Here is a 23,931-nt window from a genome sequence, read left to right as displayed (position 1 = left end):
ACAAGATGAAGAATAAGCATATACATGTAAAAGAGATGATGGTGATCATTCTAGCTCTGAAGATCTTTAGCCATGTGTTAATGGAAGAGGTCCCCCAGATAATGACATGCAACGCCATGGTGATGTATCACATAAGCAAAGAGCAACTCCTTTATACCTTTTGTGCAGACTGGCTATTCAAGTTTGGGAAATAACAAAAGTGGGTGACTTGACATTAACATCAGCCTACATCTTTAATTAACAAAATTCTCTGGCAGACTATTTGAATAATTTCTTAATTCAAAACAACCTCACATTGTGGCCCTTTCAGACACCTGGATCAAAGATGAAATTTGTTCCTCCACATACATTAAAGATAACTACATCCTATTACTTGATAATAGAATATGTTCTAGAAATGGTAGAGGTGCTATGCTAATTTTCAAAAAAAACAAAAAAAAACATCCATGCATCTAATAAATTATACGAAATCTGAGTTGCCTGACAACAAAACTGGCTCCTTTGCATTTCTCTATAGGGGACACCTATACATATCAATTGTATCGGTATGTATCCCCCCTTATTCTTCTGTGTAATCAATTCATCAAACCTTAGTCAGTATGTTTCATAATGGCCCAAAAGCTGTGCAGTACTAGGTGATTTCAACATCAATGCATTTGTTTCTGATTCTGAAAAACTTAACAAAATGCTCCATACTCAAGGTCTTGAGTAGTAAAAGTCTACCAGACCAAACCCTCACTCAGGAAATCACACTACCTTAGACTTAATTCTAATAAACATAAAACACAGATGTACAAATATTAATATAAAAACTAGGAACACTCAAGAAAATGGCACCTATTCTCCAAACATCTCAAGTTACATCTCCCTGGACAGGTCTAGTTATTTGTGCATTCCCTCCTGTACCTTTGGTCCTCCATATACTCCTGAAAATCAAGAAGAAAAGGTAAAAAATCTTTCTGCTAGTCCTTTTTAGGCTAAAGCATCACTGGTTTCCCCTGCCTTGTGAGAGGAAAATGTTGCTTCAGTTTGTAGATCTGGCTTAAAACAAAGGGTCTGTCTTACATCCCAGTCTGACATCTTGGATGATTTCACACTGATTCCAGGTAGACACATGTACTCTGAGCACATGCTAAATATTATGAAGGAGGCTAGGAAACCTTCTTCTTCTTCTGGCTTTTCCCGGTTAGGAGTCACCACAGCAGATCATCTGTCCGCTCATGATTGGCAGTGGAGTTTTACAGTGTCGAGTTGCCAGCCTGGTGCCCAACTTTCCACAGAAGGCACACACATGCACACACTCACACCTAGGGCCAATTTAGAGTGTCCAATCCACCTACTGCATGTCTTTGGGATGTGGGAGGAAACCGGAGCACCCGGAGGAAACCCACATGACCACAGGCAGGGCATGCAGACTCCACACAGAAGGCACCCCAGCCGAGAATCGAACCAGAGAACCTCTTGCTGTGAGGTGGCAATGCTAACCACTGCACCACCGTGGAGGCTAGGAAACCAAACAGTTAAATTCCACTTAGCCAAATGGAAATAATTCCTCTCTGGTTCCCATTCTGGAACCTAAACCCAAACAAAACAAAAGAGTCTATTTTACTAGAATATCTTTCAGACCTTTACAAAACTGGCTTAGCTTATGTGCCTGCTATTTCAGCCTGTCTGCCCATGGACTGACTCTTATACTTCAGGCCTTCTGTTAAATAGCTTCTCAAGGGGGTCCTCCATATTTGATTGCCAAGAAAAGTGGTTGTTCTACCTTGAGATATTAACTGTATTTTAGAGAAACTGACTCTGGCTTTATTTGAACATGTTGATTCAGCTATTCTCCAGTTTTTGTCTTAAAAATGTGTTTTTTGGTGACTGTTACTTCTGATGGGTGAATCCTTGAGCTCCAGGTTTTAATGTGCAAGGAACCCTTTTTAGTATTTCACCAGGACAAGGTAACCCACAATATCTACCCTTCTTTCATGCCTAAGGAGGTCTCTGAGTTGTTCCTTAAACAAACCATTTACTTGTCAGTTTTCTTTCTTAACCCACAGAACAGAGGAGAAAGTACTCTTCACCCCCTTGATGTGAGTAGACAGCTGAGATTTTATTTGCACAGGACCAAATAACTCAGAGAAACTGATCAGCTGTTTGCCTCCCCTACAGAAGGGAAAAAAGAAAACCAGTAAACAAGCAGACCTTTTGTAATTGGCTTGCTCATTGCATTTCTTTTTATTATGCCATTCATGGCAAAGCTATTGCGTGGCATATCAGAATCTACTTCACTTGAGCTACTAGGGAGTCACCACTATTCTTGAATCAGCAACTTGGACTTCTGTTCACACCAGTCTAGACATTACAACATAAGGATACCCTGCAGTACTAGCGCATGATTTACCTTTGCTATCCTGCAGAACCTTATTGCTTGATTTTTATACTTTGTACCACCCTATTTTCGATTGCTTTGAGTTTGAGAATCTTCCCAAAAGTGTGGACTACAACAGTGAATGCTATGATGAGCATTGGGAAAGTTAGGAGCTTACTATAAATGTACATGTTCAAGTATGGTCACATCTTCTGCATATTGCAGTTAAGAAAATATGGGGATTTTTAAGTCTAGTGCCTGCAAAACTGTCCCAACCCACACAGTACAACTACTGCCCTCCTATCATTCACTGACACCATAAACAAATACAGGGACTCGGGCAAACTTGTTTCCTGATTATTCCTTGACCTGTCAGAAGCTGATGATGCAGTTTCTCACCCTAAACTCCAATATAAACTTTCCCAACTTGGCTCATTCCCTTCTTAATTACTGTGTTTCAATAGCTGTTTAACTGACAGGCCTAAGTCTGTAAAATGGCAGAATGCTCTTTCTCTCTCTCCATACCTACAGTTCTCCACTGGTGTACATCAAGGTTCTTTTCTTGGTCCCCTCTTCTTTAATATCTTTATAAAATTATCTCTATACCTCAGTTGGTCCAGCCTCTTTTATACAATATGCTGTTTCTATGCTTATATGTGCATCTAATAACTTGCCTTAGCTCCTCCATATTATGCAAGAAGCTTTTTCCTCAGTTGATAAATGGCTCCATAATGCCCAGTTACTACTCAACCCTAAAAAAACAAAACAAGGTTACTGCTATTTTCCCCAAATCACGCATGCCTGTTCAAACAAGTTTCAACATTTTTTCACTAAACAAAACTGAATTTGAAGTAGTCTCCCATATAAAACTTTTTGGAGTGATTATAGATGATAACCTGAAATTTGACCTGCATGTTTAAAATAACATAAAAAAGATTCTCTGGAAATTAGGAATGCTCTACAGGCATAAAAAATGTCATTAGCAACACCACTAAAACCACTCTTGCCACTATCTGCCATCTCCCTTTTCTGTTATATGGTGAACCCATCCTACCAACCTTAAGGCTATAGTTAATAATACCCTCCCTCCCATCATTCCAAACCATTCTGAAAGACTTCTTAGCCAAAAGCTGGCTCTGCTCTTGCTCAATGCCAGGGTACACTATATCTCTAAATGTGGACAAATACCTATTCATACCTTACATCTCCTTACTCTCCCTTCTTCACTCACTTCCTTATGTCTGTCAATTTCTGTCCCTTGGCTTTCTCTCTAACTATACTATAAGCCTGCTTTTCTCTTACTTTGTATTGCAATTTCTGTTTGTATTATATTAAAATACATTTAATTTCTTTATGAACTGGGTAAAATGTCTCTAAATATTAAATCATTGTCATATAACTTGTATGTATTCTTAACCAATGTTTTCATACTCTTGTCTAATTTGGTATAATTATTTAAATTATATTTGTTTTTCATATTACTTTAAAGATTAAAATTATTATTCTTAAAATGTTTGTAATACTTTGGAGCTTTTCTTCACAGGCCTCTGCTGAAAATGGGCACATGCAAAGTCGGACTTTCCTGGTAATCCAATGTCAATAAATAAATAAAGTTGTAGGCATTCTATAATAAAGTTGCAAAATTTGCTACTGACAATCAGTACTGCAGCCAACACTGTATTACACTTCAGGTTTTGAGTTGGCTCGAAGTGCCTCACCACTTAGATTTCATACAGCGTATCTCCACACATATTATTCACAAAGCCAATGACTACCCTGCTTTTATTCATTTTCTCCCTTCCTATCAGTGTAATAGACTACTTCAATCTAATGATCAAAATCTTCTCAGCATATATAAAACCTACAAATACTCAGGCCAAAGTCTGTAATCCTACTCTGTCGCTAGAAAATGGAATTTTATCCCTCTGCAAATTAGATGTACCTATAACCTCTCCAACTTCAAACAACTACTAAAAGACTACCTAAATAAAACTTGGCTGTGCTCCTGCACTACCCTAGGCTGAACTACTCCTTCCATTCTTCCATCACTAGCATAATGTGACTGTGTTCAGAGACATGGAATTAGTAAAATCTATTTGTTATACAAAGGACAAATAAATGTCTGCCTTGGCTATATTATCTATTCACCTCTGTTCCAAACAGTGTACTCATTGCGTTTAATGTCATCTCTATGAAGTGGGTTACCATGCATTTTATCAAACATTCGACAAACACTAGAGATGGTTGAGATTGTCGAACATTCAGACATTCGAACATCTGATATCTTGAAGTGCCATTTCTTCAAAAGTGGTAAATAGGGATTAAGAGGGGCTGTGTGTTTGGGTGTTAGGATTAGGGTAAGGGTTAGGTAAGGTATAGGTGTTGTGTTTGCATGCATGTGTGTTTTAGGGTTAGGTAAGGGGTTAGAGCTTATGTTTGTAGTATGTGTAGATATGTTTGTGTATGAGTGTGTCTTGTATAGTGGCAGTGTTCGCCACTTTACCTCCCTGCTCACCTCAGTGATGCCTGCTAACCTTAACCCTGTCTTCACCCCAACCCCAACCCCACACCATACCTTTAAAAAAACTTTTCTGCAATACTGCTGCTATTCAGACAAATTGGAGGCTACTGTTATGGGAGCAGTTTAGTGTAAACATTGGGAAAGGAACCTGTTTTCTTTTTTTGATGTTTCACCTATTTATGTATGTTCAACATTAAGTAAGTTCAATCATGCGTAGCAAAAACATGAACTGTAACTTGTTTTATCTACTGACAGTATTTTTTTCAACTTGTTATATCTCTCCAAATATTTGTACAATGTATGTATAGGTTCACACTGTGCGAATTGAAGCTGAATTTTTAGTTAATACGTCATTCTTTAGTGTTAGGCTTTGTAATAATTTTACTTAACTGTAACCATAATATATCAATATGGAGCTTTTCTCATTGGGCCTCCATTGAAAATGGGCTGTTTAATGGGGTATTATCCCAATTGGACATTCATGGTAAACAAATGCCAAGTAAATAAATACACACTAGCATCTCTGCTTAGTCTTGCAAAGAGCCAGTCAGCTTCTTGTCACATCTCATGCAGCTCTTCTTTTATCAAAAGTAATCTGTAATCCACTGCACAGATATTATCTTCCACTGAGGTAAAATCTCAATACAAGAACCTAATCTTGTAGTCTGAGTAAGTGTAGAAGAATCCTTGACACTGTATATACTTATTTTCCCATTATGAATAGGAGGAAAGAGCATCAAAAAAATGTCCCAACAAACAAAACTGCTTACCTGTGGCCATCTGAAATGAAACAAACTACAGTAGTTTCAGAAACAAGTTAATAACATATCTAAATGAGTCTAGCAATTGTATGTATTTTAGAGATTCTGGCTAATTCTTGACCATTACCCATAGCTATACCAATAGGCAACCCTTGTGTACTGTTCCTTTTATTTGCATAAATTCATTGGTTAGCTCTATTATGTTTATTCATAGGATCATAGGTGTGTACTAGGCTAATGGCCCTGGAGCCTTTACAAGCCTAGCCCATAGAAGTGCCCTGGCATTGTGCCGCCCGTCGTTAGTTCCCAGTGCCTCTATCAAGTACAGCCACTGGAGTGATCCCCGGGGTGAGCTTTCTATTTCCCATCCACTCATCAAGATTTCTCTTGAAGAGGGCTAGTGAGGTGCTCTGCTTGACATGTAAGGGAAGTCTATTCCAGAGCATCATCAGTCTCTGGATTATGAACCTGTCCCTCCAGCATGTTCTGTTGATAGTGGTAATGAAGTTGAGGTCTCTGGTGCATGTGGTGCGGAGGGATTGGGATTTGTTTAGATGTAGCATTTCTAACAGAGCTGGGTCAAACATGGCTTTGTAAGTCAAGAAGAGATTGCCTCTTAGTAGATGATATGAGACAGAGAATAACTGGAGTTTTGAGTCTGTCTGTGAAGGACATGTGTTTAAGGCTTAGGATCCTCTTTGTGAGGCACTTTTGTGGCCACTCCAGCTTTTGCAGGTGTCTAGTGAGGTGCATGCCAAATGGGGCATTATACTCTATGATTGGTCTAATGAGGGAAGAGTAGAGAGAAATTATGACCTCTTTCTTCCTGGATGCAAAACCCTTGGAATGAGATGGGCCACATAGAAGGACTTTCTGACCACAGTGGCAGTGTGGTGGTCGAAGGAGAGGTTGCGTCAACCTTTGTCCCCAGATCTCTCATAATGCCTTCAGTGTTCAGTGGGCTCCCATCGATGTGGTAATTAGTGGGAACTGAGTTTTTCCCAAAGGGGATGATGACACATTTTTGGCATTAAGTTTAAGGCCATGGTTTTAACACCAGTCATTGGTCTCAGTGAGGCCTTTCTGTAGGATGTCTGCATCACTTGGGGAGTTAATGGCTCCCAGTTTGCAGTCGTCTGTGAATTTGGTCAGCCAGAGTCCCTCCGTGTTGGCCTGGACTTCTGAGAAGTAGATGCCAAACAGGAGAGGACCCAGGACTGATCCCTGTGGGTCTCCACTCGTGACTGGTAGGTAGTCTGACCTGACTTGGAGTCTGCTGCTTTCACACTGTGGGTTCTATCTGTGAGCCAGTTTGCAACCCACCTAACGATATAGGGGTTGATGCCTAGTTTGGTGAGTTTATCAATAATTCCTGAGTGAGGAATGGTATCAAAGTAAATCTTTAAACTTCTTTTTATTTTTCATACCATCTTTTCTTGTTCACTTTAATCAGTATTTCCTAATATCTGTAATATTGATTTACAGTATATGCTAGTGTATAATTTGGCCTCATATATAATTGAAGGAACAAATTCAAGGCCAAAAACTTAGTAAAATGTACTGATGGATGTGTAATCCAAGGTGTTAATATCTGTGGGCATTGCTAACAATACACATAGTCCACAGTAGAGATCCACTCATTCATTTTTATCTTGTCCCTAGCAGTAATTGGGTAGGGGCTTGTCCATAAATGACAGCAGCAAACATTGTGGGCATTATTTCTTTCACTTTTTTACTATCACAGAGATGACTGTTAAAAGCAGTTATATGTTGGCAGTGATAATAGTACACACTCCACATAGCAGCAATCCATTCATTTTTCCATATTACAGTGACAGTGATTCAGCTGGATGTGTCCATGATTTTTTTTTTCAGTTACTACCTTTATCTTTCATTGTGAGTAGGCTCTTGTCTTTAGGGATTTTTTTTTTCTCTTGTGGGTAGTTTTTTTTTTTTTTTGACCCTCCAAACATCAAATTCTTGCTGTAAGTTGAAACCCCTTTTTAAGTTCTTATTTTTTTAGCATACATTTCTTGACTTATAAATTAGTATATACAGTAACTTTTCTACTTTTCTTAATTTTCTCAGTCTGATTGTTTGGACTAGATTTTCTGTACTGTGTCTTATTCTTAATTAAACGCATTTCCAGATATATTATTCCTTACCACTGCTACCAGTTATGTTTCTCAGACACATCAGAGTGATATAAAAACAAACTAAATAATTGAGTTGTTTGGTGTGTCTTGCACGTAGAAATTGATACTTAATATTTATCTGTTATTCTTTAAATTTTCAGGTTTGCTCTACATGTATATTTTGCCCAGGTTTTGGCAGTGCTAATTTTCATTTTGAATTCCATGAAATATTATTCATGTATGTACTTATTATTTTCAGATGATTTTGCAGTTTTATTGTTTGTATTTATCATCTGTTGTAAAAACGTGGGGCTATTCTGTCTGTGTATTTGCTGAAAAATGGGCTCTTGCTCTGCCGAGCTATCCTGGTTAACAAATAGAAGCAAATAAATAAAGGGGTTCTTGGACTAGCCTACTTTGCCCATAAACAATTAAATAAGTGTAGGTCTGTTGGAGAAAGCAGTCTATAATAGCTGGGCTGGATGACTGGCTCCCATTGGCCCCATAAAGAGCTGCCTAGCAGCAAGTTTGGCTTGGATGCTTCTTTGCAAGACCTGAAGTATCCATTGGTTGAGAAGGCTTCATTGAGCTGAGTTTAGTTGATTACCTTTACTGGGGCATAGCTGGACACTACATGGTCAGTCATTATGGTCTTAAAAGAAGGCCAAGGAGGTTATGTTTCTCATGTTCTGGGTGATGACTCATTGATAGTCCAGAATCAGACCCTACTGTGTTTTTCAGTTTAATAGCAGGAGTAGTCTTCATGGTTCTAAACACATCTGAAAATCCAGGTGTCACAGTTAGTCATGATTTGTCAATGGCTACAGGGTCATCACTCAGTCATGAGTCTTGCTCTCTTGTTAGTGTGAGTCTTCTATTCCAGCAGAACCTATCACACATCCTGAAGTAGATATTTTGTTAGCGCAATAGAGATAAACTATATCAAGTCCTCCCAGTCCATGAAAATTATATGCCCAAAGAGAAGGGGGGGGGGGTCACATAAACTAGCTGGATATGTGGGACATTGTGTTTTATCCAGATGGCTGTGGGAGAAACTGATACCAGTACCCCTTCTTCCCCAGTTATCCAATCTTTCAAATAGGTCATGAACAAATAGGTTTGTATGCTGTTATTCCCCAAACCTCCCCTAACCCTGCAGAGAAGTGTGCAGGTGTGACAGGGCCATATACAGGGGCATCACTCTTAAAGTAGTGCACATCCTGAAGGACGTAAAGTGTCTGCAGTCTTTCTCTGAACCAGAGCTCCATTCCATTTTAGTGTTGAGGATTCAGGAATCCTGTAAGTCCAGGGTCAAGAGTTGAGCATCCTGGGAAATGACCTGTTCAACAATCATGAGAATGTAAATCTCCAATTTTTTTTTTCAGTCAACTAGGACAAGACAGAGTTACTGTCTGACACATTCTTTCTCCTGTGGCTTGGAAAATTCCTATAACCTTTCCTGTGTTTCAAAATATCCCATATCTGATCACGAGATTCTGAGAAGAAAGACCAAGACTAATCTTCATTGCCCAGTGGTAGCCAAGAAGGATGTGGCTTCAGACTCCGTTTCCTAGCATTGCTTGAAACTAGAGCTATACTAGGTAGTTTAGATTCCTTGCTCCCACTGGACCTTCTGCCAACAGTTTCAGAAGTGACTGAGACCCTACCCCCCGGAGCTCATCAGCTGTCGGACACAATCTAAGTAGAAAAGACTCTCCACTTCTGCAGATAGTTATCCTATGTTGGTCGGTCTTGTTCCAGAATATTTTGACTACAGATACCTTTTAAATTTGGTCTCGGTTGTTCCAAATGTAAACTGCATGCCTCAACACCTCTACCCATCATGACTTAATAGGGATCAGAATTGTTGCCCACTAATGCCTGGTTAAGCATTTTCTTAAAAGGGTTTCTGCATCTTTACAAACCTTTGATGAAGGCTTCTCTTCCTGAGATGTGAACTTCATGAATAACAGTATCTCTTGTTCCCAGGTAGAACTGACTGATTCAGCAGCTCATGAATATACTTTCTAACTGACTGTCTTCTCTATGGACATTACCTCTACTCAAAGAATTGTTTGTGTGTATGTGTGTGTGTGTGTGTGTGTGTGTGTGTGTGTGTGTGTGTGTGTGTGTATGTATGTATACATATATATATATATATATATATATATATATATAGTTACACTTTATAATCTCGAAATACTGAAATGTCGAATTTCTGTATCTTGAGACTATAAAGTGGAATTATTAAAATAGCAAAAGTGCATAATCATGAATTCGAATATCTCAAATTCGCGGTTATGGCTTTAGCTTTGTTATGTCTGGTGTTTTCTGTGGATGGTGTTGTGTTTGGATGTAGGTGCGATTTAAGGTGCGATTTAAGGTAAGTAAGTGTTTTGTAAAGGTTTTGGGTGGGAGTTTGAGTGTATGTGAGTGTGTTTATAAGTTGTATGTGTGGGTTATTGTAGGTAGGTGAAAGTATGAGTGTGTAAGTGTTGTATGTGCTGGTGTTTGTATATGTGTGATGTGTGTGTCTGTGTGCAAGGGACTGTGTGAATGTTTGGGTGCTAGTTTCCTGTCTTTTCCTGTTTGTGCAATCTCGGAGTTAGTATATATAAGTAGGGATGGTGTGGTGGGCGAAGCCTCCCACATGGGGTTGCTTATATGTATTGTAGGTTTGTTTGTTTGTGTTTTTGTGTTTGTGTGTGTTTTGTTTGTTGTGGTGTGGGTTGGATGATGTATGTGTTGTGTCGTGTATGGTGTGTTTATGTGCATGATTCTGTGTTTCACGGTTTTGGGGTTTTGGAATTTGGAACGTTCGACGTTATGGTCTCGAAATACTGAAATTCGAGATTTCATTATTTCGAGATTATAAAGTGAACCCATATATATATATATATATATATATATATATATATATATATATATATATATATATATGTGTGTAAAACAAACAAACTTCTTTCTTATAAACTAAAAGAAAGACACTCGAAGGCAAAATCCTTTGCCTTTGAGTGGTTTTCTTTTAGTTTATAAGAAAGAAGCTTTTTGTTTTATTAGTACAGTTCTTCGTTTACATTAGTTATTGCAGTTTGTTTATATATATATATATATATATATATATATATATATATATATACACACACACACACACACACACACACACACACACTCTGGATATAAAACATGTACACTACCCTGTTAAAATGCCAGGATTTTATAATATAAAAAAGGAGACCACAATTAATAATTTAAGAATTTTTCCCACCTTTAATGTGACCTATAACCTGTACAATTCAATTGAAAAACAAACAAATCTGCTAGAGGAAAAAATATAAAAAATAAAAAACATACAATAAGCTGGTTGCATAAGTGTGCACACCTTTAAACTAATACTTTGTTGAAGCACCTTTTGATTTAATTACAGCATTCAGTCTTCTTGGGTAGGATTCTATCAGTATGGCACATCTTGACTTGGCAATATTTGCCCACTCTTCCTTGTAAAAGCTCACCCCACAAGATTTTCTTTTGGATTTAAGTCTGGGCTCTGGCTGGGCCTTTCCAAAACTTTAATTTTCTTCTGGTGAATCCATTCTTTTGTTGATTTGGATGTAGGCTTGGGGTCATTGTCATGTTGAAAGATGAAATTCCTCTTCATCATCAGCTTTTTAGCAGACACCTGAACGTTTTGCGCCAAAAATGACTGGTATTTGGAACTGTTCATAATTTTCTGCACCTTGACTTAAAGCCCCAGTTCCAGCAGAAGAAAAGCAGCCTCAAAGCATGCTACTGCAACCACCATGCTTCACTGTGGGGATGGTGTTCTTTTGGTGATTTGAAGTGTTGCTTTTGCGCCAAATGTACCTTTTGGAATTGTGGCCAAAAAGTTCAACCTTGGCCTCATCAGACCATAGTACATTTCCCACATGCTTTTGGGAGACTTGATGTATTGTTATGCAAATTTTAACTGGGCCTGGATGTTTTTCTGTATAAGAAAAGGCTTCTGTCTTGCAACCCTACCTCATAGTCCAGACATATGGAGAATACGGGAGATTGTTGTCACATGTGGTACACAACCAGTACCTGCCAGAAATTCCTGCAGCTCCTTCAGTGTTGCTGTAGGTCTTTTGGCAGCCTCCCTGACCAGTTTTCATTTTGTCTTTTCATCAATTTTGGAGGGACGTCCATTTCTTTGCAACGTCACTGTTGTCCAATATTTCTCCACTTTTTGATGACTGTCTTTAGTTTGTTCTATGGTATATCCAATACTGTGAAAATATTTTTGTACCCTTCTCTTGGCTGATACTTTTTAACAATGAGATCCGTTTGATGCTTTGTAAGATGTTCTTCATGTTTCACTGTTGCAGTCATTACATTTGGGTTATCCTGCTGGCAGGTTGCCTTCAGTCGGCCTGAATTCCAAAGTCTTAGGTCCTGCGTCGGTTGCTGTCACCTCTTCCCTGATGTCAGGTCGTCAGGGGTATAAACGTTGCAGCCGACACCACTTTATCCAGTCTTTCTTGTAGCGCGGTGCTCGAAGCAGAAGCAGTTCGCAAGTGCCGGTCGGCCGACTCCTGAGATTTTTGTGTTCGAATTTCAGATCCGAAGTCTTCATTAAAAGCTAAGTACCCTGTTGGGGAAACTTTTTTCTTGCTCCAGACCGATTAATAATTGTATATCTTGTGGGAAGCAAATACCTCATAAGGACTTTCATTCTTACTGTATTCCTTGCCTAGGCCCTGACCATGACGTTGCTTGTTGTCGGTTTTGTGCTAGATTTAACCAACGCACTATTAAGCATCGATATGATTTTGCATTAAGCTATTTTGGGCGAAGATTTAATTATACAATGTCATCTGATAGCCATCCGACTACCAGAGTTCACAAAAAACGCAAAGAAAAAGAAAAGGACAGGCAACCGAGGTCCAAAACCGACGACGAAGCTTCTCCTAAGCAAGTCGCCAGTTCGCCGGTTCTCAGTGAGGCACTTTCGCAGCCCCTTACAGTCACAAGCCGCTACCGACTCCCATGTGGAGTTGGCCAGGCTGCTGGAAACTCAAGGTATTGGACCCTCGGAGACTATTCTCTCAGATGGGTCCGGAGCCGCTGAGCAGGCATCGGCTTCTGAGGGTGTATTCAGACTTAAACAATTATATATTAAACCTACTTCAAAGACTAAGACACCTTTAAAGGCAAAGAAACAAGTTCACCAGTCACAAGGACAGGCCTCCATGCCCAAAAAACAGATGCTCAAAATGGCTGAAGACTTGATTACCTTGATCAGGGGTTACCATCCCCCTCCTGATAAGAGGCCTAGGCAAGAGACAGACTATGAATCTTCAGATCAGGTTTCCATTTCTTCTGATTCCTCTTCTGATCAGGAATGTTCTCTTCCCCCCATGAGGATTCTGATGCTGAAGAATCAATTCCTTCAGCTTTCCTCCTGAGGACTACTCTTTTGGGGAAACCTTGCATACCATGAGGGAGCACTTTCACTGGGAGAGCCAAAACTTTTCAGAATCTAAGAAAAGGCTCAGAGATTTCCTTTTACTACCTCAACACAGGCCTCTAGCTATCCCACCTGTGTTGGACATTGTAGATAATGTGTTCTCGGAGTCTAGTCTGACCTCTGACTCTTTACCTCCAGCTCCTGTTAAGCCATACAGATACTACAGGGTCCCTGACTCGCATAAATTTCTTTTCAAAAACCCTTCTGCAGACCCAGAAACTATTTCTCAGGGTCCAAAGGGGGTCAAAGCTTCTACTGCAAAAAAATCCTACCCCCTCTGACAGGGATTCCAGGGCTCTGGATAAATGGGAAAAAAGGTTTACACATCTACTACTTTGGCTATAAGGGCTTTAAATTGCCAGTTTCATATGCTCAAATATCAGCAATATATCATGACACTGCTTAAACAGAAAATGATGGCAAATTCTGAATGTGCAAAAAACAAAGAAATGCAGGATTTATTGCACGCAGCTGAACAAATTGGAAAGCATACTTTGCAATGTGGGTTTGATTCTCTGGAGGCCTCCTGCAGGGCCGCTGTTGCGGGTTCTGTCATTAGGAGGCATGCTTGGTTAAAGGAACAAAATCTGCCTGCATGTTAAAGCAGAATTATTAGATGCTGCTTTACAACATGATACCTTGTTTGGTATTAAGGCAGAAGAGGTGTTAAAGAAAATGGAGGACAAAGCAAAATCTATGCAAATGGTCAAGGATTTCTTACAGGTACAGCCACCTAGATTTAGCAGACACTGGCCTACAAAGAATTGGTCCTTTCCAGTCTCAGACAGACCTCAAAGGGGCAGATCCAGATGCCCTAGAGGCAGATCACAGCCGCAAGGATCCTACGGGTCTAAGCAGTGGAGTGCTTCTACCTCCAAAGGGGGAGAGGAAAAATCACAATCATACAGGAAACCGTCCCAATGACTTCCCCCTGCCTGCGCCAAGCACTTATCTTCTGGCAGCACCCTTAGGGGGAAAACTAGCACTTTTTTCTTAAAATTGGCACATTATAACCCAGGACAAATGGGTTCTAGACATACTGTCACAAGGCTACAAGTTTCATTTCCATACTCTGCCAAGGGCAAACGGTTGGCCAGACCTGCCAAAAAATCAATGGGCAGAGGCTCAAACACAAGTCGCAGCTCTCATGGACATGAGGGCTATTCAACAAGTACCACAGCAAGAGCAGGGACAAGGATTTTACTCAAGACTGTTCTTGGTACCCAGAAAGAACAAAGCATGGAGACCAATTCTGGGCCTATCTATTCTAAACACTTTCCTGAATATACCAAAATTCAAGATGTTGACCTTACAGCAGTTTCTGCCCATGCTGGGCAGCAAGGCTTGGCTCGTGACTTTAGACCTAAAAGAGGCATACCTGCATGTCCCAATCAAACAATCATGCAGAAGATACCTCAGGTTCAAGGCTGGCTCAAAGCATTACCAATTCTCTGCACTGCCCTTTGGCTTATCTACTGCGCCCAGGGTCTTCACAAAGTGCCTGGCACCAGTAATTGCTTACTGCAGACAAAGAGGAATACAAATATATCCTTACTTGGACGCCTGCCTCATACAAGCAGAGAACAAGGACATTCTACTACAGCATCTGACTTTTGTGATAAAACTCTTAACAGACCTAGGGTACACAGTCAACAAAAAGAAATCAAAACTAGTACCCTCTCAAGAGATAATATTCCTGGGTGCAAGCTTAAATACAACTGCCCAGATGGCTTATCTCACTCCAGACAAACAAAGGCAACTGACTGCCTATTTCAAGGAAATGGCAACAAAGGCCCAGCTATCTGCAAGAAAATTTCTGCAGGCTTTGGGCTTCATGGCATCTTGCATCTTACTAATTCCATATGCAAGACTGCATATGAGGAAAATTCAGTGGTACCTAAAAAGTGCCTGGACACAACATTTCCACAGCCTGGAAGCAATGATTACTCTAAATTCCATGCCTGCAACAGGAATTTCGATGGTGGGCCAAGGCTCGTCACCAAAACAAGGGACAGCCATTTTCACTACCCCCAGCCAGGCAGAGCCTAATGACGGATGCATCAGATTATGCCTGGGGGGCACACATGGCAGGAAGAGACATTCAGGGCACCTGGTCCACAAACCAAAAGCATCTGCATATCAATCAAAAAGAGATGCTAGCTGTTCAAAATGCCCTGACAGCCTTCAAGGACCTACTTCATCTGGGACAACTACTGATAAAGACAGACAACACCACGGTCATGTGGTACATAAACAAGCAGGGGGGGCACTCATTCTTACCCCCTGTGCAGACTAGCCATGGCTTTATGGGACACAGCATTGACTTACCAAGTTCATCTGCAGGCACAATTCCTGCCAGGAAAGGAAAATACTCTGGCAGATGAACTAAGAAGAAACCTCATGGATCCCCATGAGTGGCACCTGGATCCACAAGTCTTCAACATGATAACAATGAAATGGGGATGCCCGGACATAGATCTGTTTGACTCTCCTCAAAACAATCAACTAAAAAGATTCTGCACAAGGACTTATCACAGACAAGCTTGGAAAGTGGACGCCTTATCTTTCAAATGGACAAACCTATTAGTATATGCCTTTCCTCCACTTCCTCTCCTCCCCAAGGTACTCCTAAAGGTCAGGCAGGAGAAACCAAAAATTATTCTGATTGCCCCAGACTGGCCACGCCAGTACTGGCATCCGATCTTAAGTAACTTGTCCCCAATGCCCAGCCTGGACCTTACCTCAAATACCTCATCTGCTGTCCCAGCAAAACAATCAAATTCTGCACAGCCAACTCAGGACCCTAAACCTGGCAGCATGGCAGATAATGTAGCCATACAAACCACACCTCTCATTAAAGCTGTGATGGATGTCATTTTGGAAGCCAGAAGGCCTAGTACTAGAAAATCCTATGCTGGGAAATGGAAGAGATTTTGCGCTTGGAACCAAGCTCAAGAAACTGATACAGCTGTCCCAAATATTCCTCAGATTTTGCAATATTTAACTGAGATGCTGGACAAAGGCCTATCCTTTTCATCAATTAAAATCCATGCCTGTGCATTTTGGCTCATTACAATACAGAGCCACCACTCTTTTCTCATCCTTTATTAAGGCAGTACCTCAGAGGAGCCAAAAACTTAAGGCCTCCAAGTAGAATGCCAATACCTGCATGGAACCTCAATTATGTCTTGGAAAAACTCACCTTGCCGCCTTTTGAGTCAGCTACTACTGCGGACATAAAGTTCTTATCTTGGAAAAAAGCTCTGCTACTAGCAATAACTTCTGCAAGACGAGTTTCAGAGCTACAGGCTCTCATGGCTGTGGAACCCTTTATCATTTTCTATCCAGACAGGGTCTCTCTCAGAACCAACCCTACATTTATAACTAAAGTGGTATCCAGTGTAGCCCTTAACCAAACAATTCATTTGCCAACCTTTTATCCAAATCCACAGAACAAGGGGGAGAAAATTCTGCATTCTTTGGACGTACAAAGACAACTTAGAGTCTATTTGGACAAAACTAAAGTTTTCAGAAAGACAGAGCAATTACTAGTGGCATATGCCACAGCATCACAAGGAAAGGCTATCTTCAAGCAGACTATTTCAAAGTGGATAGGTCACTGCATTCGCTTCTGCTACTTTTAGCATGGCAAACCAGTGACTAAGGGCATTAGGCCACATTCAACCAGAGCTGCAGCCACTTCTGCAGCCTTTCTCAGGGGAGTACCAACTAAGGACATTTTGGAGGCTGCTACTTGGAGTTCAGTGCATACCTTTACAAAACATTACAATCTGCCTCTTTACTCTAAATCCAGGGCAGGCTTTGCCACTGCAGTTCTGCAGGGCCTCATAGCTGCTCCTAATGCTGTTTAGCTCCAGCCCCCCAACCATAGCTTTGGGACTCAAGCCAAATGTAATGACTACAACAGTGAAACACGAAGAACATAGTACAGTTGTGTACACTTACCAAAAATGTAGATGTTCGAGTGTATTCACTGTTGCAGTCCAGGTTACCCACCCACCATCCCCCTTATTTTTACTGGAACTTATCTTTACTTCTCTAATCTATGCAACCTAGGTGGTGTATTTGCTTATAGATGAAGGTAAAGCTTATTTTGGTGCATGTATGTTTTATTTACATATTTTTAGCCTACCTTTTTGGGGGCACTTGACATCTGGGATAAGAAAAACAAAATAAAATGGCGTCAGCTGCATCTTTTATACCCCTGACGACCTGACGTCAGGGAAGAGGCAACAGCAACCGACGCAGGACCCAAGACTTTGGAATTCAGGCCGACTGAGGGCAACCTGCCAGCAGGATAACCCAAATGTAATGACTGCAACAGTGAATACACTCGAACATCTACATTTATGGTAAGTGTACACAACTGTACTTTCTCTGCCAACCGTGGCTTTTGCTGTAGCAGCCAACTGAGTAAATGTCAGGAAAATCCTACTAGGACAGCTAAACATTATTTGGGTTAATCAGAGCGTCTTTAATTGATGGCATGTGTATACCCAAGAAGACTGAATGCTGTAATTTAAATCAAAAGGTGCTTCAACAAAGTATTAGTTTAAGAATGTGCACACACAACAAAGTATTAGTTTAAGGGTGCGCACACTTGTCCAACCAGCGTATTGCACATTTTTTATATATTTTTTTCCCTTAACAGATGTTTGTTTTTCAACTGAATTGTACAGGTTATAGGTCACATTAAAGGTCATAAAAGTTTTGAAATTATTTGGGTCTCTTTTTTTATATCACAAAACCCTGGCATTTTAACAGGGGTGTGTACACTTTTTTATATCCACCATATGCATATATACAAACACACACACACACACACATATATATATATATATATATATATATATATATATATATATATATATATATATGGGTTCATGTCAGTACATCGACATTTCAAAATAACGAAAGTCACTATTTCGAAACGAAAGCATCGACAGTTGAAAACATCGACAGTACATGTATACGAAAGTACAGTGCTAACATGGGTCCTGCAAGGGGGAAGTAAAGGATATGATATTGCGGAGTTTAGTATGGGTACAGTATACTTTCCCCTTGCAGGACCCATGTTAGCACTGTACTTTCGTATACACGTACTGTCGATGTTTTCAACTGTCGATGCTTTCGTTTCGAAATAGTGACTTTCGTTATTTTGAAATGTCGATGTACTGACATGAACCCATATATATATATAAAATGAATGGTCACTATGTTGACGCTCGAAACACAAAACATTGAACAAAACATGTCATCCATTTGAAACACCTACAACACAAATAAGTGAAAACCAGTAGATCAAAAAAAAACAAAAAAACAAACAAATTTCCATTTGTGATGTACAAACCATAACCCTACCAACAATTTGGATCAAATCTGTATGAATAAGAGTAGTATCACAGAAATTTTTTTTTTTTTTGTTAGGGTATGGTGTGTGGGGCAGGGGCAGAGTTAGGGTTAGCACGTATTACTATGCTGAGCAGGGGGTCTTCCTGTTCCAGCTTTGTAATATGTGTTAATCATAACATGGACCCTGCCTCTAACTATAACCATACAACCTATCTTAAAAAAAAAACAACTTTCTGTAACATTAAGATTAACTTACTTCTCCACTATATGTTCATAGAGAAAGTCTAGTGTTTGTTCCTGTTTTATACAGTATTTTTAAGTTGTTTTAGCATAAATGTGTTTTTAGAATTTAACTTCTTTTAAAGTATCAGTCCCAAACTGTTTTAATTGCTTATTGAGTTATTGATTGTGTTTAATTGATTGTAATTAAACAATTAAGTGTTTAAATTTATGTATATAAGAAGCTGCTATTTTGCTGAAACATTTATGGTCTGAGGAAGCGTACAGGAAGGTACGCGAAAGCGCTTACCACAATAAAATTATACAGTTTTAAAGGAGTTTTTGCTGGTCGTGTTCAGTCCGCAGTTTATTATTTTACCATACAACTTTCTGTAACACTATCACAACACAAGAGAGCTTGGACATTCACCACACACGCGTACATGCACACATGCGCGTGTGCGCACACACACACACACACACACACACACACACACACACACACACACACGCACACACACACACACACACACACACAGAAATACACTGGACACTAAATCTATCTCCCCTTACCCAACTCATTCTCTAACCCTAACCTTCAAACCCTTGCGTGTGCACTAAATGTATTCCCATACTTGACTCCTACTTTATCTTGACTAACACAGGCACAGATTCCTTTTCATAGGTATCTACTAGGCTAATGGCCATGGAGCCTTTACAAGCCTAGCCCATAGGATTACCCTACCACAAAGCCATTTACCTTTGTTGACCTAACTGTTAGTCGCTCAATTTGCCATTGTTGCTTTGACTCTGATTCCAAGAGTTAGGTATCTTTTGGTACCTTGATGTTATAGGATTTGGCGTTCTGAGCTTTCATGTTGAGGCTGCTGTCTAGGTTTTGAATTTCACTGCTAGAGAGTCTTCCCTTCAATTATTAATTGCAGAAGTCATCTGAAGTGAGCTATGCAAGATATACACTCATCTTATTAGTTGATCTGTAAGGGGGGCTGAATATTTATTATCTTCCCGCTGTCATTTTGTGTTGAGTATTTCCTTTATCCTGCTTCGGTGGGTGGAGTTCCCTTCTAAGTCTTATAGGTGTACACTATATGTATCCTTCTATGTTGTGATTTTTGTTTTCTGCCTTACAGATTGTTCATTGGATGAGTGTTAATCTGTGTAACATGGAAGCTAGGCTGCTTTCATTTTGTATGTAATGCAATTGCTTGTACCAGGAGGTGGTGCTTTCATCCTTGATCCTGCTGACAAGAGATAGAAAGGGCGGAGTTCATGATACCTAAAAAGGAAATTCCATCATTTACCTTTTTTAGAAGGCCCCCTTGCAGATTGATTGCTTTAGTGATTTTTATTTTGCATTTGTTAACCAGGATAGAGACCTTTTTCAAACTCAGCCCAGGAGCACTGTCTGGTAAGTCACTTAGAGTCGTACAGTGTAGAAATGGAGGCTGAGGGAATCAAGTGCTGGACAACGGGAACTAGCTGTTTAACAAGTCATAGCCTTCATCCTCTGTGCTAACAGCCCGACTATGTCAAATTGATTGATATAACGATCATGTTTGTGTTTTATTTTTTATTTCTATATTTATAGCGTATAAACATAGTGAATATATCAAATGCACCATCAGTTTCGTTATTTCTTTGAAAAATATTAAATGATTTGTCATACAATAACCATAAGTATTTAAGAAAAGCTTGATGTTGAAACAAAAAGGGAACTATTAGGGTGTAGATGTATTTATTACTGGTAGCTGTCCGCACATATGCCATGGTGACTGGGCTCAGGCCACCCTGATTTATTTTCCTTATTCACTCAAGATCTGTTGTTGCAGTGTTTTAACATTTAAGGTATCAATAATTGAGAGAATTCAGTCATCTCATGACAATCTGAGAAAAGGTATTATGTGCTGAATAATTCATATCTGCGCATTACAGCTTTTGTGTATATAGTTTTGTAAATGATTTATGGCATGAAACAAATATTTAACTGGGATATATTTTCTCCTTCAAAGATAGAGGAGCAAGGTGCTGAACTACAGCCTCAACGTGAAAGTCTGTCACATCTCCCATCTCAAGGTACAGTATGTATACTTCAGGATGCATTCCAGTTCTAAAGTGCTGGAATGCTTTATTGTAGTACTTTTAATCTGCATTCTTTATAGTGCTGGCAGTTCACCTTATTAATGAAGTATAGATTCATAGGTAACATTCAGCCTTGAGCAGCAGATTGCTGTAATGTTACTGGTTCAAATTTTCAATTTAGACTGAAGCACAAACAATCAAGTATGTGCCATTGAATAGGCTTTCATTATTTTTTTATAAAATGAGAGGAACTCCACCTCCATGCTGGGAGCGTTGTAATATGCACCTTCTAAACTAGTATATCCAAAGTCAGAAAATGTCAGAGTAAATTAGAAAAAATCAGCAAAAGCCCATTTGATGAGACAGGCTTGATAGATCTGTCTAAAGTGACTCAGCAAAATAAACATACTCTGTTGCAGAATATCTGTTGTATATGATTGACTGATTGAACTTTATTTATGACACTGTCATTATACCCTTTCTCTCTTTTCAAATCCAGCATCACCACCTACTATCCACTGTATACTCTCACCTAGATTACTTACACTGTTATCTCAGTATAATTTCATATTATCACTATTTAGTTTTTATTTTATTACTTACTTGTGTATATTATTTGTTTTATATCACAGTGTATGTACACTGCATTAGTTCCTGTCAGTGGTTTCATACTTGTATTTCCTTGTCCAAATTCTATGATTTACTTGTGCTGGTGTATCTTTGCATTCTTTTAATTTTTGCTTATTGTTACTAGATTGTAGCTGAAAAGGAGCCCCAAAGGTGTGGTCTGCTCAGAAGAAATTAATACTTTTAGAGCCCTAGCTCTTCCAAGATTCAAGTCTTTTGACTTTTATGTTTTATATTTATTTAATTATTTTGTCTTTTTTCTGTTCTTGCTTGCCAACCATGTAACCCCTCTTACCAATGTGCCCATGCTTTCCCAATCACAAGGGCAAGAACTAGTCATGGTGCAGCCGTCGTCCAGATAGCCATGAGTAATTTAAATGTTCTTGCCTAATCCCTCCCCCAACAGCTGATTCACATACCTTTAGAAGAGAGGGTCTGCTATGTCTTTCCAATGGACAGAACACACTTCAGTAAGACTACAATGTGGGCACAGTTTGATAGAGGCAAGCTTGTCATGCAAATGGCAGCACTGCAGTGGAGCTGTGTCTTTGTCCATCCAGGATAGGAGAGCTGGCAATGGCTACTCTTTCCCATCCTCACTGACTCCTCCATCAAAAGGGTCATTTTGAATACCTGGTAATATGATTCACAATTAGGAATTTATCCCTCTGTACCATGGAGTGGCTATTCAGCATTTATTTTAATTTCAGGTGTGGCCTCCTACAAGAACATAGTTTTGCTTTTTAAGTATTGGCAGCACTCAAAACAGAAATGTTAGTGATACTGCATTCATGGGCTATTTTGTAGTCTTTATTAGCTCACTCTCTTTCCTGGCTTTTGCTTCTTCTAGTCTATTCTGTGTGCATTTACTATATGTTTTTATTTACCCATTCAAGAAAGTCATTTGCTAGAGTCTCCTTCCTCACCAGAGCTACATTTATCCCTTTCCTAGTGCCTCACCTATCTTATCTGACTCGGTGAGAATTTTTTACTTAGTGAGGCCCTTCACTACCAGAAGAGTAAAACCCATTGCCTTGCAAGGTAAGTATAAGTGGATGTTTGACTTTTCTTTTATGAAGTAAATGTCAGAAGCTCCAACTTTGTAGCACTATAGTCCATCACTGGAGAGAGACTGTGGTATACCAAACTACAGTGGTGATAGCAGTAGTTTATGGCTGGTTTAGCAATATCCCTTCTGTTGTGGAGGTGTATAAAGAACATGTAATACCCAAGCAGTCATACTTTGTGGCCTGTGTAAGGTAGTTGAAAGTTAAAACCTCCTTTTCAAGTTCTGAAGGATGCCTAAATGAGAAAGGCAAGCAGATGAAACTGAGATTTACTCTCCCCAAGGTATGGTTTGCTGTATTCAAAATGTGATATATATGGCATCACTCCCTTTAGCTGCAGAATTTGAATAAACCCTAAATATTCAACTATGTTGGTTCTGTCCTTTTATGAAGGCAGACTACTTGTGTGGTATATTCCTGCCCTTGCTGGATGATGCTTTGATGATAATTAGACAAAATACCCAAAGTTGTTTCTCTGATCCAGCTCTTTAGATCTTATCCTGACGTTCAGTTTTGCTGCTGCAGATATTTCAGTTAAGGAAGCTGAGTTGTTAACTGCTGCCTGTGGTTGACTCTCCGCATTATTCTCATGTGTTTGAAAATTTACTCTACTTTTTTCTACCTTTTCTTAGAGACAGAATCTTCTTTACCCTCCTGTTTGAAAAAAGCCTTTCATTTTAACAATTGTCATACCAGAGGAAATTTCCTCATTAGGGGTGGGGGTCAAAAGATAAAGTGCTGTCAGCCTCAGATTCACATCCAGTGGTAGAGATAGTATGAGAGGTATAATTTTTTCATTGTCAAAATCTGAAAATTTTCACTTTTTCAGATAAAGAAGGAACAGCTGCTGGGCTGTGGTCATCATGCAGACTTCAGGCTTCTCTATGTAAGATATCTCCTATGCACCTCTGACATATCTCTAGAACAGATCCCTATGAAAAGCATGAAAGACCACTACACCGAACTGTAAGACAGCGAGACTGGAATGCCAAAAGTACAAAAAACTAAACTTGACAACAACGAAACCCAGAACAGTGAACCTACATACAAATAAAGTATAAGCGCAGAACATCACAGACAAAAGCTTTTGCATGCCGCCCTGCACACCCCCCCCACTAACTATATATACCAACTCTGAGATCACACTGCAGATTGGAATGGGCAAGACCCCAAACACAACTGTACCGCAATCTCACACAGTATCTCACTTGTCTGATTCATTGTTCTGGGTTTCATTGTTGGATTTTGTTATTTCCA

At 39.6% G+C, this 23,931-nt stretch overlaps 1 protein-coding gene across 3 annotated transcripts in view; it reads left to right on the top strand.

Moving 5' to 3' along the window:
- CEP89 (centrosomal protein 89) overlaps positions 1-23,931 on the top strand; it is a 1,387,439-nt gene that overhangs the window by 595,770 nt on the left and 767,738 nt on the right. For all 3 annotated transcript variants that reach the window (XM_044081875.1, XM_044081874.1, XM_044081873.1), the window contains one exon: positions 20,911-20,974. In XM_044081875.1, coding sequence (XP_043937810.1) covers positions 20,911-20,974 — 64 coding nt within the window. The remainder of the gene's footprint in view (positions 1-20,910; positions 20,975-23,931) is intronic.

The sequence above is a fragment of the Protopterus annectens genome, chromosome 8.part1 (genome assembly GCF_019279795.1).
Source record: "Protopterus annectens isolate FY-2018-M chromosome 8.part1, PAN1.0, whole genome shotgun sequence".
Classification (NCBI taxonomy): Eukaryota; Metazoa; Chordata; order Ceratodontiformes; family Protopteridae; genus Protopterus; species Protopterus annectens.
The sequence above is the reverse complement of the archived record's forward strand: the minus strand, read 5'-3'. Positions and strand labels throughout refer to the sequence as shown.